The sequence below is a fragment of the Rhagoletis zephyria genome, unplaced genomic scaffold (genome assembly GCF_001687245.7).
Source record: "Rhagoletis zephyria isolate East Lansing unplaced genomic scaffold, Rhagoletis_zephyria_1.1 Rzeph_scaffold_00038, whole genome shotgun sequence".
Taxonomy (NCBI): domain Eukaryota; kingdom Metazoa; phylum Arthropoda; class Insecta; order Diptera; family Tephritidae; genus Rhagoletis; species Rhagoletis zephyria.
In genome coordinates, this window is record NW_016157122.1 from 413,403 (window position 1) to 431,538 (window position 18,136).

Here is an 18,136-nt window from a genome sequence, read left to right on the forward strand (position 1 = left end):
GCGTGTTGAGTTACAAGCATGTAAAAAAAGAAAGGAAACAATATTTAATGAAAATGAAGACAAAAGCAAAATGTGGTAAAAACACAACTGTTGGAATAACAAGAATAACAAATGATATGGAAGAAAATAAACACGCAAGTATGTATGTATGTATGCGTGTAGGTGCGAAATTTTGGATTCCAACAAATAGCTAGAGGAGTAGTACCTTAGAACTTAATGACGCGATGTACATACATTCGTATAGGTACATACATACATACATGGACTCCTGAATTAGAAATTATTGGATATGCAAATGGGACAAAAAAAAAATCTAAAAAATTAACCGTAATTTTTAGCCATTTGAAACTTGTACTTTGTTCTACTAGAATTCAAATTTTATAAAATTTTTAAGTTATGAGCTCTTTTTTTTTTCTCTGAAAAATACCTGAAGTTCGGATTGAAATGTAAAATATGTAGCTTAGCTTTTGTGTTATTAAGGTGAAGCGCTATTTCTTGCATTTTTGGTTAGACAGGGAAAATTTCAGTATCGTCACTCTAGCAATTTTACGAGGAAAAAATTAAGGGAAATTATTAGTACACTTTTGTCTACGCCTTTACTATAAACGATCGTTACAACTTATTGTAATAATATACTAATTGAATTGAATTAAAACAAAAAGGAGAAACAAGTTCCGATGGTAAACAAAAAATGTTTACTTTCTAACATCGTGGTTCCTCAACATTTCCGTCTTTTTTTAGCGCGTCAATTGAGGAGACACGCAAAGGACGAGCCCATGCAATTTTACGCGAGTCAAAGTGGAAAACAAAAAAAAAAAAAAAAATTAAAGTGTGAATGCGCACAAAAGTCCAACCGACAAAAGCAACAAACAACAGCGAACCCGCGCCGAGAATCAGTTAGTGGTCCATGCATAGACTGTGGTGACTAGTCGGGCGTGCGCGAACAGCAACAGCTTTCATAATAGACAACAAAGCAGAAATGCGAACAGTGACATACACCACCCGCAAACAAATGTATGTATGTATGTATGTATATATTTACGCATAATACAACTCCTGCTGTTACTCACACTGGCGTTGTCCTGTAGCGCTTTGCATTTGACTTTTTCCTCAGCATCCGTTATTTCCTCAATGCGTTTGTCGATTTTCTGCAACATAAAAATATGCATTTATTAAATTTTGTCCGATAAAACTAATTTTTCGTTCTGATTCTAAGTTGATTTTTTTTTACTCACATTAGTCTGCTCGATGATTAACTGCAAATAGGCGTCCGCTTCAGATACACGTCGACCCAGTAATTCCAAGTGGTTGGCACGTTTGTTGCCTATCACATCCTTCTGATAGCCGCCAAGGTAAAAAGTGCTCTGATTGTCCCACAGCCGAGTGCGATTCGCATGCCGTCGTATGGTGTCCTCTAGTCGTCTAACCCACTTCTCGCGTTCCTCGCTGTGTTGCGCCTGTTGGTCATTTTTTTTTTTTTGAGTAGGTGTGGTGGAGTGCGTGTTTTTTTTGTTTTTAGGAAGATAGGGAGAGGATAGAGAGCGAAAAAGTGAGAATTATTATTTTAAAATGCAGATAACTCGATATAAGTATTCAAATTGGTGTTTAACTCATTTTCGCAAGATTTTTCATTTTTAGTTTGCATTGTGAATGAAAAAAATGTAAACTTTAACAGGGAAAAAAATTTAAAAATAAAAGATTTTTTGTAAATTCTTTTTTTGCTATCAACGAAGAAAATTAATTGATAAAAAGCCATATGAAAATGCTTAATAATTTCTTTACAAAATGTTTCCATCCAAATTTATGATTTCATTATTAGTTCATACATGGCGTATGAGTAACTTTCTTTCCTATTTAGTCATCTATACATAGTATAAAAGAAAGTTGAGATTATTTGTACGCGGCAATCCAGTAAACTACTAAACGGATTTTGACCAGATTTTCTCTAATATGTTCTATATCGATAGCAGTGTGACCTTTTTTATTTAGAATTTCATTAGGGTTGCCACCTGTCTAAAAAACTATAAGATCCGCACCATTCGTTGGATTTAAAAAATGAGGTGTCAAATGAAAGCGATTGGTCTCTAAAAAATCACTAATGTCTTATTTTTTGGATAGGGTTATGAAAATCACTATTATTAATCCTAATAAGCGTAGGCGACAGTTCTGCGCCGTCACTGTCAAATGAAAATACTTAGCCTCTTACGGCAAATTGTGCAAGAAGCGTTTGACCGAAAACATCTGCAACATAAATAGGCCCCACCGGTCAAATTTTCGCATAACAGACAGAAAGATTCAATGTGCGAGAGGGATACAAAGTTGCACAAAGAGGTAACAATGACTGCGTGTCGAACTACTTCCACCACGGCCTCGTTGCCACAGATTAAAAGCGGCTCAATAAAGGCAAAAGGTTAAGTTCGCCTTAAATAAAGTAAATTTTCATTTATTTATGACGAAAGTGCTGGGGTAAGTGGCAAAAATGCTTAGTTCTATAAGTTTGGCATTGCGAAAACGCCACTGTAAAATACATATAATACAATACTTAAAAAAAGAGTACAAATGTTATGTTTTTATTTTAAAACAGTAAATATGCATAACTATGAATTTAAAATAATAAGATTTTAACTTTTGCTACGATTTTAATTTTTTTTACGATTCTGCTAACGAGACCATTTTTTTTGCAAAAATGTTTCTGCTTACATAACTAGTATACATATATTATAAAATCGGTTTATAAATAAGTTAGATATAGGACTTTTAGTTTTTATATTTTTTTGCGGTAGACCTTCCACTGGAAACCACCGTATATATCTAAATACTGAAGTAAAAAACTTATTAATTTCGAGCCTAAATTTTGGGATAAAATAACTTCAGTAATTAAACGATGCTAAATATTATATACTAAAGTAAGGATATTTAATGGAGACTAAGTGCCTTCCTAAGTCTCACATGAATACAACACATTTCCGAATCAAATAAAACTGTGTAGATATTTTTAATTTTGTAACATATGGCAAAATTTTACCGATATACAGTTATGTATTTTTTGGGGGTTGTTAGGCTTTGATAATAGATACCTATTTAAAATAAAATGCTTCGGAATTTTCTCGTTTTTCCAGGCTTTTGAAGATTCCTTGTGTTGAAATTATATGCATTCTTTTCTTTCTTGAGAATTATTGCGAACAAGAGGATTGGCAAACTGATAAGACCCACGAAATATTGCAGTAAGAGTAGGAATTAAGGCCTATGCCTTCTTACGGACCAAAGACATTTTATCTCTATATTTATTCACATCTCTCACCTGAAAATGGAATGTTTTGTGATCCACAGTTATCGTGAACGTATTGTCCTCTTGATCGTCTATACCGATAACTGCGTCCTTGAGTCGCACACAACCGCGGCGTACGCCTTTCATCATTTTCTCCTTCGACTACGAATGCAAATCAATTGAATAGAAAGAAGATTAGAAACAGGATGTGTGTATGCATGTATAAAAATAAAGAAAATTCTGAAAAAATTCTGCAAGAAATTCTTCACAATTCTTTATCGATTTTCTTCCGAAATTTCGTAAATGAAGCGAAGTGTGCACGGTTTTTTTTTATTTTAGAAAATTCGCCAAAAAATCGGATGGGATCTTAACGAATTCTGTAAAATTTTTCTATAATTCACAATGCTCTGAAAAAAGGGTTTGCAGGATATATACTACATATACATTTATATATTATGTAAATTCAAAACTCAAAAGCTGCTTTTCTCGAGTTTTTTTTTTTTGAGTTATGACAGTATTGAAGTAAATGAGCGATATGTGATATGTAAACAAACACTAAAGAGCTGCACCTAAAGAAATGAATGGCCAAAAGTATTTAATTGTATTTTTAAGAATTTTCTATTAAAATACCGTTCATTCTCTAACAAAACCCATATACACTCAAGTTTAAAACTTTGTAGCAAACTACAAAAAAATGCCACTTGAAACTTGCACATTGGGCCGTATGCATAAAAACTAAGCAATTGCCTTTTCTTAACATTTCATGCATTTCACTTAAATTTATTTGAACAAATTGAGTTAAAGGTCTAAAATTTTAAGAGAAAGCATTTGCTTAGGTTTTACGCATAAGACTAAAACTGAATGGTCTAATAAACTGTGTACTCAAAAAAATTCTAACACTTCTGGGAAAAAAGTTTAAAATTTGGCTGAAAATTTGTTGAACTTTTTTTGTAGTCTTTTATAAAGTTTTAAACTTGGGTTTATATGGGGTTTTGTTAGAGAATGAACTGCATTTTAATTGAAAATTCTTAAAAATGCATAATTAAAAACAATTGGCAAACAATTGTACTTTGAAATGGTGGTGTTATAGATATGGCCAACATAGATATGGTCGACAACAAACACGTGAAAATGTGCCACACAACAAAAGTAAACAAAATTGATTTCAAGAGCAGTTTAAAATTGCGCAAACACTAAATCGATGCTGGCATGGACCAATTGCTGCGTTAATCGGACGTACATATGTACACAGGTTTATGCAGAATATTTAAGTATGTGTGTGCACATACATACATATTGTCGATGCCTTTGCAAAACCGCCCATCGACCAGTTGCAAAACCACCTAAAATGCCGTTGTTGCAAAAATGAGATTTGCTAACCCTGAAATCCAGGCATCGAGATTTATGCACAAAAATCGTAAAATCGTTATTAAAACAACAGATTTATGAAATAATAGCTAAAAATTGTTCGCTCTCTTGTAAAATTTGAGTGCCGTTAAGGCGCACGATGCAGCAAAACAAAGGTGACGCCTTCCGCGGACTGCTATTCCCTCTTTGTCGACTTCAGATGCCGCTTTTAGATCGAAGATCGATTAATCGAGCCCTTCCGATTCGATTTTTTTTTGTTCCGATTCGATCCGTAAATCGATTCAAAAAATTTGAGAATCGACATTCCTTAAGTAGGGTTAATGATGCATTTCCACTAAACATTAAATGACAATGTTGGGCATTACGTTCATAAAAGTAGCCATTGGTGCGATTCATAAAACATCGCAGTGGCATTTTTGGTGAAATGCCAATTTTGCGAACAATATTGTATGAACGACCTATCGCAACTCCGGATTGCAATAAGTGAAAAAGAAACGTTTCCTGCATTACATTGCTATGCATACACTTTTTATTTATTTTTTATTTATTTTTTTTTTCAAAATACATATTTACGATTTGTTAGCTCTTTGTTGGTTTTTGAATAAACCTGGATATTGAAATCGTTACGAAAAATGTACATATGTACGATTTATTTTTTGCAGATTTCTTCCAGCATCGATTATTTTTATTTCGATTCAAAAATCGATTTTTATTTATTTCCATTTGGCACCTCTATTAACGATTTGACAGCCTCCACCTGTTGAAACGATTCAGTTTTTTATCGTTTAGGTAATTATCAAAATAATTATAGTTTGGTTTTTAACGAAAAGTAATTCAATCGTTAATGCTGAAACTGTAGCATGCATTTAGGTGCTAGGTGTTAATAGTTGGATTTATTTCGTTTGAACATTAACGATTGAGTTTTGTTTCAACTCTGATAGGAAACGAAATTATTTTGATACGTTATTTTTGCGCACCAACAAAACGAAATCGATTCATATAGTTTGTTGAGCATCTCTGGCCTACCTACCTCTTCCTGCGGTGCCATATCTATGTACTTTCGGACTTACATCAACAACGTATGCCAACATGCATCTCAAAAACATCAAACAGATTGAGTTTGTGCTTTAGCTTTTTACCCAACTTCCAGAAAAGGTTATCAGTTCGTCGGAATATTTTTTTTTTGTTTTTTTATGTATGTTACCGCATAAATTTGGACCACGTCAACCGATTTCGATAATTCTTTTTGCATCGGAAAGGTAGTGTCTCGGAGGTACTAATCTGGTTTAGATCCGATCATTGCATCATGAAATATATATATACATATATATATGAGAAATTTCGATAGTCCCATAAATTTTTATAGCCCGACAACCATCCGTAAGTTTCGACAATTTGATTAATTCGATGCTTTGCGATAATTTAATAAGAATGGATAACTCGATAAATTTCGATAACTATAAACTTCGATTATTACATAAATTTCGATAACTTGATAACTTTCGATAACTAAATTTTTCGAAAAATTTTAATAAAATATCTTACCCTTTCAGTTACCCTAATTCTTACGGATTTCCCATTGTTTACATTTTCGCCTTTATCTTCAACTTTGCCTTCACTTTTTTGTCTTAACGGTCTTTATCATGTATTTCTTCATCACCACATTTATCTTCAAAATTTAATTTCAAATACGAAGTAAAATAAAATGCGAAAACGAGTCAAATTGAACAGGTTGCAACAACAACTATACACAATTTCAAAGACATACAATTGGAAAATCTTTAGAGGTAGATGTCGCCCTGCCAGAAGAAGTTAAATATTGCGCCTAAAAATATGCACTACTGTAGTGTATACAGCGGAAATGGACGATACGCCATTTCTTTAAATGAAATTAATTGCTGCTATATGTATGTATGTACATATCGTCGCCTGGGTAAAAGATTGACGTAAGCGCCATTTTGACGACTTTTAGTTCTAGATGCAGTTATATATCTTGAAATAAGGTCTTTCGATTGGTGTTATCAGTTTTTAGACTCCTTTAAGTTTCCGAGATATTGACTACAATTTTTACGATAATTTAGTAAAAATTTACTTAGTGATGCAGCCATATTAATCTAATCAATATCTTAAAAATGACGTTCTCCATTTTTGGATATCCCCTTTAGTTTCCGAGATATTGTTTAAAAAGTGTAGTAAATTTAGTAGAAATTTTGATCACATTTTGTTATATTTCATACAAAGTGGCTGCTAAATTGTGGACAAATGACGATTACGACATAATTTTACTAAAGAAAATCCTTCATAAACTCAAAACTAATTAAACATTCAAAATTAACTGCAAAGTTTAGTTATTATTTGTGCCTGAGAAAACATCCATATCTACAATATTAACTAGTAGATTTTGGTAACTAAAGTAAGATAAATATGAAATGTTTATTTCAATATTATTAATATTTCTGGAAAAAAACGCATCAATGGTAGCGGCTCCTTTGGTTGTTGGATCATTTCTACCATTAACCATTTCCAGTGAAAATTTTTCTTTAAAACATTTTGCCAGTTCATCAGATTTGGCCAGCGAAAAGTTGCCGTTGAAATCTTCTGTGAGAATTATAGGCCGATCACAACTACTACTTATCTTTATCTTCATCTTTATCATTCACCTCCTTTTTCATCTTGATCTTGATCTTGATCTTTAACTTTATCTTCATTTTCATTTTCATCTTCATCTTCATCTTCATCTTCATCTTCATCTTCATCTTCATCTTCATCTTCGTTTTCATCTTCATCTTCATCTTCGTTTTCATCTTCATCTTGATCTTGATCTTGATTTTGATCTTGATCTTGATTTTGATCTTGATTTTGATCTTGATCTTGATCTTGACGTTTCGTTTTCGATCTCATAAATTGTTTATAATGACTTTTGCTAAAATTTCAAAATAAAAAGTTATCGAAACAAATTCTATGGGACTGAGATATATTATATTACAATTTTTAGTCCATTTATAAAAGCGCGGTATATTTAAAAGTTTTTTTCTTTATTTTATGTATTTATAATGTATTAAATAAACGGACCACTATAACTGATTGCTCATTTTAGTTCTCGGTCCTGGTTGACCATTCTGTGGAAATGCTCATACATATGTACATACTCGTATTTCGATATTACAAGTAAATATGTCACCGCCTTCGGAACGAAAGAAGTCCATGGTTTCCAGACTTACCCTATTGCATAATTAATCAACTTCTATGGGCGGGGATTAGAAGGTGGAATCTATCCACCCTATCTACGCAACTGAATATCTTAAAAATTGCCAGTGTTGCCGCGAATCATTTTTAGTGGTAGCCAAATTCCCTTTTAAACAAGGCCTAAAAAAGAGCTAAAAAAAGTCGTTGTGGTACAATATATATTTCTTTACAAATAAGGTCCAGGAATGATTTTTATTCACAACTGCAATATCGTGAAATTTAATCTTCCACAAACACGGCTTTGATTGATATAGTGCAAGAAATTTCTGACACAATACTTTTTACTAAGAAAAATTAGCTAATTTCACCATTCACGACACCAGCATTTAAGGGCCGTAAACTTATATATGTATTTTAAACTATAGTAAAATCCTTAATAGATAAGTTAACGGCCCTAACACTTTTATAGTATGTATGTATAAAAACGTAAGGAACATACAATACATATATGTATACATATATACATTAGTTTAAAAATTCTTCTCTTACTTAAAAAATAAAATAAAAAATAGATCAAATTAAGCACAACTTTTTCATGCCATGGATGAGTAAAATCTCCAAAGGGCTAAAAAAAGGGCTAGGGGCAATTTTAAATTTATGTGGCCAAAAAGCTAAATCTAGCCACCAAAGGGCTAAAACGGCAACACTGAAAATTACATAAAACTTTACACGCTCGGTCTCGTGTCCACTCGGCTAACAATTCGAGTTGCAAGCAAATTATTTTCCCCCAACCCTCCAACAGTCCTTAGGTGCTGAAAAATTTGACGCTAATCGGAAGCGCACTTGTCGCTGTGTTGTGAGTGGTGGCTTAGTGTCTACATATGCATGTACGTACATATGTATGTGTGTGTGTGCGCGCGCCACTCTAAATTCACAAATTAAAAATGCAATACTAAAAATGGGTAAAGTTCAACATCGCATTAAAATAGGGAAGTGGCGGCGATCAAAAGCCGCCAACTTACGAAATACTTGCATATTTATCGATTTGCCTGTCAACTGGTGAATATGTATTAAATTTTCTGAATTCTTTTTCCTATTTTTCTTTTTAGTTTTTGTTGTCATTCGCATTAAAAAGTCAGCACAAGCTTTCTACGCCCCAATAAACGCTAGAATGCCGAGTTCTTGAACTTGCTTCAATTCAATAATTTCCCATTTGGTGTTAGCAGTTCGGCGGGCCGTGTCGCTGCGAGCGCATCTTAAAGGAGCAAAAAATAGAAGAGAGTTCGAAGCCACAAGGATAGGGAGGAATCGTCTCCAAAACAGTATTTTGTGTGTGTGTGTGCTTGTGTGGCAAAACTACAGCGGGGTCTTAAGTAAAATGGAAGTGATTCAGAAAATGGACGAAGTGGACTATAGCTACACCTGTTAGTATTCAAATGACCTCTGAAAACAAATATTCAATATGTCTATGAACTAGAATTGAAATGTGGTAGCTAAGATGCGTCAGTCCATATGCATATCGCACATACATATGTATCTACATATGTACATTAGAGTGGTCCAAAAAAATAAAGTCAGAGTTTTAATGCCGGCACCCCCTAGGATTGTTCTATATCGAAAAAAATATACCCGTATTTTTTTATTTTGAAATCAGAAAATATTTAGGGAGTGCTCAAAGCGCTCAAAGTTTTCCATGTGTTTTATATGGAGAAAAAACTAATTTTCGTAGAAATGGTATAAAACTCTTGAAAATCAAAATTTTTCGATCGGAAAACTGTGGTTCTCTTCAGGAGACTTCCAGTATTAATATCCAATTGTTTATTTAACCATTTTTATGATTAAAGATTTTTTATTGGTCCCCCAATACATTTTCTAAGGGCTTTGGAGAACCTTAAAATATAGTTACCATGAAAAAATTGTTAAAGAAATAATTGCGTATTATTGCCGGGAATCTGCTAAAGATAAGCAAAGTTTTTCGATCGAAAAATATTGATTTTCAAGAATTCTACACTATTTCTACGAAAAGTTCTTTTTTCCCCATATAAAATACATGGAAAAGTTTGAGTGCTTTGAGCACTCCTTAAATTTTTTTTTATTTCAAAATAAAAAAATAGGGGTATATCTTATTTAACAATCCTAGGGGGTGGCGGCATTTAAAAACCGAACTTATTTTTTTACATACATTTTTGGACCACTTTAATGTACATACGTCCAGTACTAAGTACGGGTTTAAAGTGCGCCAACGTACTTGAAAAATAATATTTGGAAACATTATGAAAAATTGAGACTTTGGCACTTTTATTTGTTGACGAGAGAAAAGTTGTGCAGTCTGGATTTTTAGAATATCCGGATAATGCAGATAACGGAATGAACGGATATTAAAGGGACGTCCGGATATCAAATTGTACGGATACTAACCGGATATACGGATTTCCGAATCTAAGCATAACAATTGTTTATATATTAATTAAGAGTTCTATTATTTAGTTTGCAACTTGATAGTTTCAACAATTTTGACAACAAATTTCCAATCCGTTCAAACGCTCTTTAGAATATTCCAATAACCAAATGAATGGATTTCAACCGGATATCCGAATATGCATATATACGGATGTTTGCCTTCGAGTTAAATAGACGTATACACTTTGTGTTTTGACCAGCTTTGTAACCACTCTTTTTAGTTTTTCTAACAAAAAAAAAATTATGCGTGTATGTATGTATAAGTAAAACATTTTTATTTTTCTTCATTTATTATTTCCAGCCCAAGAGCTCAACGAGTGGTTCGGTTTGCGGTCGCCCAATTTCATATTTGGAGTGATAGCCACTTATCTGCTGCTTATTTATATAATCGTACCAAAGTAAGTGTCACTAAAAAAGCTTGAATCAAAAAAAGAGCCGCTTGCATTTCAAAAAGCAAAAAAAAAAGATATATATAAAAATCACAGATCAATCAATGATCGACGTTACTCATTCGTATTGATTCCTTGCCACACAACCTTCCAAACCCACTACACTGAGAGCATAACTCTCTTGATTGATTGAAGTTCTGCTTTTGTAGTCGTTTCAGGTGAATCCTCACATCGGCACCAAGCCAAAGACAAAAACTCCACTCCAATCATCATTATTTTTTAAAAGCACATACCCCAGATATCAACACACGGCAGATATACAGCTTGCTTACGATCTAAAGTGGTTTTATTTTATTAAGCTGAACTCATTCTCGATACAAATTTTTAGACAACACAACTCTGTGATTCCAAATGTACAAATCGAGTGATCCCTTCTTAAGATTCTTTATGTGAAAGCGCGCCCTTTTTTCAATGAGCACAACTTTTCAATTGCCACTTTTTATTTGCCATTTTTCTGCTCGGTCAGTTCATCCTTGCTAGCTTAACAAAAATTTTTATGTGAAAGTAACAACAAAATTAGCTTGGCTGTATCTGATGAGTTTCGTTCGTTTCATCACTAACTAAGAGTTTTTGAGAAATGATGCTGGAGTGAGAGTCCTTAGCCAGATATGAGTCTTGATCTGTTAAGTAACATCTTTTTTCTTAAAATGACAAGCTTGGAAATTCGACTTGAAATGCGGTTTCATCTTCCATAAAATCCTAACATATCGCTAAATTTTTTTTTGAGAACTGCCAGCTGTAAAATTACATATTGCTCGTTTGCTAGAAGAACACGATAACTGTAACATAGATCCACACCGTTTTGCTATGAAAATTTGGTTTCCTTCCTCGAAAAGTATATGACATATGTACATTAGACTGCATCACCAAAAAAAGTTGCGGTTTTTTCCGCCGGGATTACAAAATTTATTATATTTTAAGACGTTCACCAAAATATTTGGGAAAAATATTAAGATTTAAGCGAGCTGGACCGATTTGAAAATACCTCCAAAAATGAAGTTTTTTATGAATAAATCTGTGTTCGTATGGAAAAGTAGCTTATGTCGAAAGGCTGGCTTTAGTATAAATCGGCATTCGCAGCATACGATTGCGAATGACTTACGGGCGCTAAGCCGTTAAACAACTTTTAGCAAATAAACTTGCAAGAAATAGTTCCGATACTAGCAAGTCAATATTCTTTTTAAGTCTCATCAAAAAATTCCTTGTCGTTTAAAAAATAAAGGGAATGCCGCATTATACTAAAGCCGGCCTTTCGACATAAGCTACTTTTCCATACGAACACAGAAATATAGTTTCGTAAAGGACTTTTTGTAAAAAAAGTCCCCTGAGATGACAAAACAGATTAAGCTTAAAAAATCTGCATAAAAATATTTAAAAACAACTAAAAAAAAATTTTAACGGAATCGTAATGATGAGATTTTTGATGCTGTGTTTTAACTTTTTTCAAAGTTTGGTATAAGAAAAACTTGAATAACTGAGCCTAAACTCTTCTGATTTAGACTTAAGAGCTGTCGGCACCTATCGGGGCCCCGAAAATCGCAACACTACAATTGCCATTGTGTACTCAATTTGCCATTTAATTAATTAGCATTTGATTGAAAATAGAGTGCGAATATTTAAAATTAAAATGAATAAATTCGAAAGCCCTTCTCAACATAGCACAATAAAATGCGGGGAAATACACTTCGAAAATCAAATACGAAAGAGTAAATGCCTTTAAGTTTATTCACATACATATGTAAGTAAGAATGTGCGAGTATTTCGAATGGAAATCGAGGCGACTTTAAAGATTAATTCAAGTTTTTATTCAACGGACATGCGTGCAAGTCAGACCACATATGTACATACATACATATGTACATATAAAAACATATGACTGACCAAGAAAGCTTTGGAGAATTTAAAACAAAACCTATTTAGACTATGAACTGCTTTAATATTCTATACGTAGTAGTAGTTGATTTTTGCTTCCGATTAATTTTCTTCAAATTTTCTTATTAAAATTTATGTATGCATACATTTACAGTTACATGAAAAATCGACCGCCCTACCAACTAAAAACGTATATTGTGGCCTACAACTCGGCCCAAATGCTGGCCTGCATCTACATTATCAATGAGGTAATTCTTCAAACATCATTTTTCAGTGAGGCATCACAAAAATATATGCGGATTTAATTGTTCCCATTGATTTCGAACACTTACTATTTATGATAGTGTTTCAGAAATGTTATTTTTTTTTCTACACTTCATTTAAAAACTGCGGAATCTAATTAATGCATACATATGTACAGACTCAGCGGTTTTTACAGGGCGCTGATGAACCTTTTTACATTACTGGAATAATATCGTCGTAGTAAATGGACATACTCATAATACATAAATATCGAAATTCGATTACAATATTTAGTTATTATTTCTACTCCATGGCATATCGAACGCACTACATATTGTTTCTTAATATGCTTTGCAGATTTTCCGCATAACATCGACGAAAATATTTCGATTCTGGGAGTGTTCTATGTTCGAATCAAATACACTCGCTGAGTATCTGTTCAATCGCGTCACATATTTCACATTCTGGCTAAAGATTAGCGAACTGTCGGAAACTATTGTATTCGCCTTGCGTAAGAAGCAGAATCAGGTGTCCTACCTCCATGTATTTCATCACTGCTCAACCATAACGTTGGTTTACCTTCTGCTCGTCAATTATAGAGGTAATTGGAAAATTGGAAATTTGCCTTGGCTAACTTACTCATTCATTGATGCTGATTCTAAATGCCTATTTATAGGGGGTTCTGCCTTGTATCCACTGATGCTCAACTGCGCTGTGCATGTGATTATGTACGCCTACTATCTGGCGGCGGCTGTGTGCGATGCGGAGACATTGAAACGTTTAACACCAGTCAAGAAATCGATTACCACCATTCAAATGATACAATTCGTGTTAATTCTACTGCAGGCGGCTGTTATGTCTTCCAGCTGTGTAATAGCGCCGATGGTGGTGGGCTACTATGCTTTTGTGGTCATTGTCATATTCTATGGTTTCTATGACTTCTACAGGAAGGCATACGATGCTAGCCTTAAGAGAAGCTGAGTCTTTTTTTGTATCTTTTTTATTATTTACATATATGTACGTGTGTGTGTATGTACTCGTACTAAGTACAAAACAAGTGGCCGTAATAGTTTTAAATGGAAATAAATAAAAATTAAATAATATTTTATTAATTAATGTCTGTGTTGGTAATGAATAATACGAAATTAGAAGAATAGATGCATTAAACCAATGTCCTTGTAGTTCACAACAAAACATTGTGTAGCCAAAATTCCCTAATAAAACACAGGATTGGCTGAGATTGCGGTGCTTCTGGCCACATCACTACAATGTCGTTTTTTTTGCGACTGTTCCGTGTTTTGTAAAAAAAGGCTACAGGCAAAAGATGGGCCTTGTAGCCACATATGCATTATATCAGCTGTCACAGTTGACGTAATGCCCGTTCTTATCTTCGGAGTTACAGTATGTTGACGAATGCTGGTCAAAAATACGTCCAAAAGCAAAACGGAAAGGGTGCTTATCACGGTGGCCTTTCCCTTCAAACTGCAAAGCTCCTAACGCTCTCTGGCACCTTCGCACGACACACTCTAGTCTACCGTAAATAACACTAGGCAATCAAGCATTTCACCTGCCTACTTTTATAACAAGTTTTCGTCAAGAATTCCCGTTATAAGCGAATGGTGAAGTGGAAAAAGGCTAGACTCTAGTCCCATTTCAATCTTCAGCGATGATTCTAAGCTAAATAATAAAGTCGGCAACAACATCCATTCGGAATAACTACTTCTAAGGCTGCTGTCCGGTAATAAAATATTCCATCAACGTATGCTCTGAAGGCTTCGATTTAATATCTACAGTGCAACAATACCTATTAGAAGATATCAATGCAAGGACAAATGGTTCTAAGCGATTTGGCCAAACCATGCGTAAAGAATGTAGTCTGGGTTACCGGGAAAAGAAATATTCCTGGAAAAAGCATTGCAACGGAAGGGAACTAATCTGTAGTCGTTCAATTCTGGCCCAACTGCCGTCAAGCAAACCATCTCCAAACGAACTACATATTTATGGCTCAGATCTGTCACGAATTAATGTAAACAGATTTGAGTCTCTAGCTATCCCTTATCGTCTGTCCGTTAGCTTAGAGGTTGGTTTCATCAACGGACATTGTTCAATGAAAATACGCGGAGACGTAAAGGTTTCCCCTCTAATGATTTCTACCGCCAGTGTAGTAGAAGATTTTAAAGAGCATCCTGCCTAGTCCTAAATACGACAACGCAATCTGAAGCATTTATTAAAGGATTGGCCAGCGGACTAAGAATCCTTGCTATTTCTTCACAATTTGTAACTACTAGACTGTAAGACATACATATATGAAATGCATTAATTTGTGGCATCGTATCAAAAAAATACTTTCAAAGGACAAGTTTTGAAATAAAGTCAATGGACAACATCGTGAGGAAAAGGACTGTTCTTTGAAATAGGTGTTGTGTATGTAACGTACAGTCATCTAACAGCATTATTGGCTCGCCTTAACTTAAAGGTCATATTATTTAAAATTACATAATTAAATATTGGCGTCGAATATATGTATTTATACAGTATTACTCACGAATATACATATGTATAGTACAGTGAAATAAGCAAAAGTCTGGCCATTTTTGTAAGGTCCATAAATCGTTTTGATTATTGTTGAGTAGGTTAAAGAGCTGTTAAAAAACAGATTTGCGAAGCTCGGCGGTTGTGGAATCGCCGCCATCTTGGAAAGAAGGTTCTAAACGTTTTTCGCAATTTACATCGATAGCGTTAATTTTTTCGAAAAAACTCAAGTAAACGTTTTTGTCGTCCGAAAAAAATCTAAATTTTTTGTTTACGACTTTTTTTTTAAGTCATTATATTTGATGTTAATAAAAAATTAGTCTTCTCCTTCTTTATTGGCGCTGTAACCGCCTAAGCAATTTTGGTCGAGTCCCAAACAGCACGCCAGTCGTTTCTTTTCTGTGCCAACTGACGCCAATTGGAAATGCCAAGTGAAGCCAAGTCCTTCTCCCCCTGGTCTTTCCAACGCAGAGGAGGCCTTCCTCTTCCTCTGCTACCCCCAGCGGATTCCGAGTTGAATACTTTCAGAACTGGAGCGTCGGTGTCCATTCGAACGACATGACCAAGCCAGCGGAGCCGCTGAATTTTAATTCGCTGCACTAAGTCTAAATCGTTGTAAGGCTCATACAGCTCATCGTTAAATCGTCTGCGGTATTCGCCATCGCCAACGCATAAAGGTTCGTAAATCTTTCGCAGAATTTTTCTCTCGAAAACTCCAAGTGTCGCTTCATCAGACGTTTTCATTGTCAATGGCTCCGCGCTATACACCAGCACAGGCATGATGAGTGACTTATAGAGTGTGGTTTTCGTACGTCGAGAGACTTTACTTTTCCATTGCCTACTCAGTCCAAAGTAGCACTTGTTGGCAAGAGTGATTCTCCGTTGGATTTCAAGGCTGACATTATTACTGGTGTTAATTCTGGTTCCCAGAGAAACGAAGTCGTCGACTTTTTCAAACTTGTAACTGTTAACAGTGACGTGTGTGCCAAGACGCGTATGCTCTGACTGTTTGTGTGATGACAGGAGATACTTCGTTTTGTCCTCGTTCACCACCAGACCCATTCGCTTTGCTTCTCTATTTAATCCCGAGAAGGCAGAACAGACATAACCTTGTTTTTACCGATAATATCGATGTCGTCGGCATAAGCCAGCAATTATACGCTCTTGTAACGTATTGTGTCTGAGCGGTTCACTTCTGCGGCTCTTGTGATCTTCTCCAGCATCCGATTAAAGAAATCACACGACACTCATCTGACACCTCGTTTGGTATCAAACGGCTCCCAATTCTGCCGGAGCTGATGGTATTGCGCAACGTCATTTTACACAGCCGTATTAGTTTCGCGGGTATACCAAATTCAGACATCGCGGCATAATGACAACTTCTTTTCGTGATGTCGAAAGCGGCTTTGAAATCGGCAAATAGATGGTACGTGTCGATCCTATACTTGCGGGTCTTTTACAAGTTTTGACAGATTGTGAATACCTGATCTATGGTAGATTTGCCAGGTCTAAAGCCACAGTGATATGGTTCCACTCAGTTCGTTGACGGTGGGCTTCAGGCTTTCACACAATACACTCGATAAGACCTTGTGACATATGCTTAGAAGGCTGATCCCGGGGTAGTTGACGGGTATGGCGGGTCCGCCTTTCTTGTGGATTGGGCAGAGCACACTTATAGCGTTTTCTTTTCTCGAAACAACGATGCATTAATTCTGCCCTGCGCCAGGGCGGTCAAGTTATCGTGTTCTTTTCTCACCATCTTTATATGCATATTGCGTGCTCTTTCTTTAAAATGTTGCACTGTGATAATATTGCCACATATGAAGGTGAAATTTCTTTCGAGAAAAGAAAAATACATTAAATTCCAGTCGTCCGCATGCGTTGATCTAACCCTATTCTGCATAAGAGCCGATACATGCACCTTATCAGCTCCTCGCCACCGTACTTGAATAGCTCGGCTGGTAGGCCGTCCGCTCCAGCAGCTTTGTTGTTTTTCAGCCGCGTAATCGCTATTCGTACCTCGTCATAGTCAGGCAGTTAGACATCGACTCCATCGTCATCGACTGGGGGCTCGGGTTCGTATGGGTTCCCATATGGCTCGCGTTGCGACCGATCGCAGCGTGGCCCTGTAGGCGGCATCATTTTTCTCTGCAGCTTCTTGACACTCCTCATGGTACCATTGTTCTTTCGGGCTCGGTTGTTGTTGTTGTTGTTGCGGCTACAACAACCCTGCCCAGATCGGTTGATATCTCAGTCGTTGTCGTCAAGTTCTACTAACGGCAGCCCTAAGAAGCGTGCAGCCTCAATTGGGTCGGTCCACAGGGACAAATGCGTTAGGGTTGTCGGAGTTTCCGGGCATGCGAAGAGATGTTTCGAGTCGTGAGAGGTCTCTCCGCATACCGGACACTCATTTGGCACATCCGCGTTTAGTCTGCTCTGGTATGAGTTTAATGAGCGTTATGAGAGTTTATGAGCCAGAGCGAAGTTGGGGTATGGTGGTTCTTGTCTCCCGAGGCAGATGAAGCTCCGTCTCGTCAATGTTTCTTTCGCTGGTCTATAGCAAACTTTTTGTACGTGAGTAGGTCACTTCTCTCAGAATATAGAAATATTTTGCACTGGGAGGTTAGTGGACATGAAACTACTTTAACTACTAGTATGTTTTACCCACCAAAAACTAAAAATCGAACAAATTTTAAATAGCGCACTTTGCAAGTGGACTACTCATAGTATGTAGATCTGGGCCGTCTTCTTTTCTCTT

General features: G+C 35.5%; 2 protein-coding genes across 4 annotated transcripts in view; one reads left to right on the forward strand and one right to left on the reverse strand.

Annotated features, from left to right (window-relative positions):
* Positions 1 to 18,136, reverse strand: part of LOC108365904 (oxysterol-binding protein-related protein 9) — a 38,563-nt gene that overhangs the window by 16,877 nt on the left and 3,550 nt on the right. For all 3 annotated transcript variants that reach the window (XM_017620115.1, XM_017620125.1, XM_017620133.1), the window contains exons 2-4: positions 3,302 to 3,430; positions 1,236 to 1,457; positions 1,071 to 1,148 (exon numbers count right to left, since the gene is read on the reverse strand). In XM_017620115.1, coding sequence (XP_017475604.1) covers positions 1,071 to 1,148; positions 1,236 to 1,457; positions 3,302 to 3,430 — 429 coding nt within the window. The remainder of the gene's footprint in view (positions 1 to 1,070; positions 1,149 to 1,235; positions 1,458 to 3,301; positions 3,431 to 18,136) is intronic.
* On the forward strand, positions 6 to 14,010 carry LOC108366098 (elongation of very long chain fatty acids protein 4). The gene is made up of 6 exons (XM_017620387.1): positions 6 to 138; positions 8,932 to 9,246; positions 10,584 to 10,680; positions 12,758 to 12,851; positions 13,204 to 13,447; positions 13,523 to 14,010. The coding sequence occupies exons 2-6, from the start codon at positions 9,201 to 9,203 to the stop codon at positions 13,825 to 13,827; spliced, it is 786 nt and encodes a 261-aa protein (XP_017475876.1). The 5' UTR covers positions 6 to 138; positions 8,932 to 9,200; the 3' UTR covers positions 13,828 to 14,010.

Bases quoted from the DNA above. Each gene is read 5' to 3' on its own strand.
- LOC108366098 (XM_017620387.1), top strand. From the start codon at position 9,201: ATGGAAGTGATTCAGAAAATGGACGAAGTGGACTATAGCTACACCT. The intron at 10,681-12,757 runs GTAAGTGTCACT...ATACATTTACAG, and splicing joins ATTTATATAATCGTACCAAA to TTACATGAAAAATCGACCGC. The intron at 12,852-13,203 runs GTAATTCTTCAA...TATGCTTTGCAG, and splicing joins GCATCTACATTATCAATGAG to ATTTTCCGCATAACATCGAC.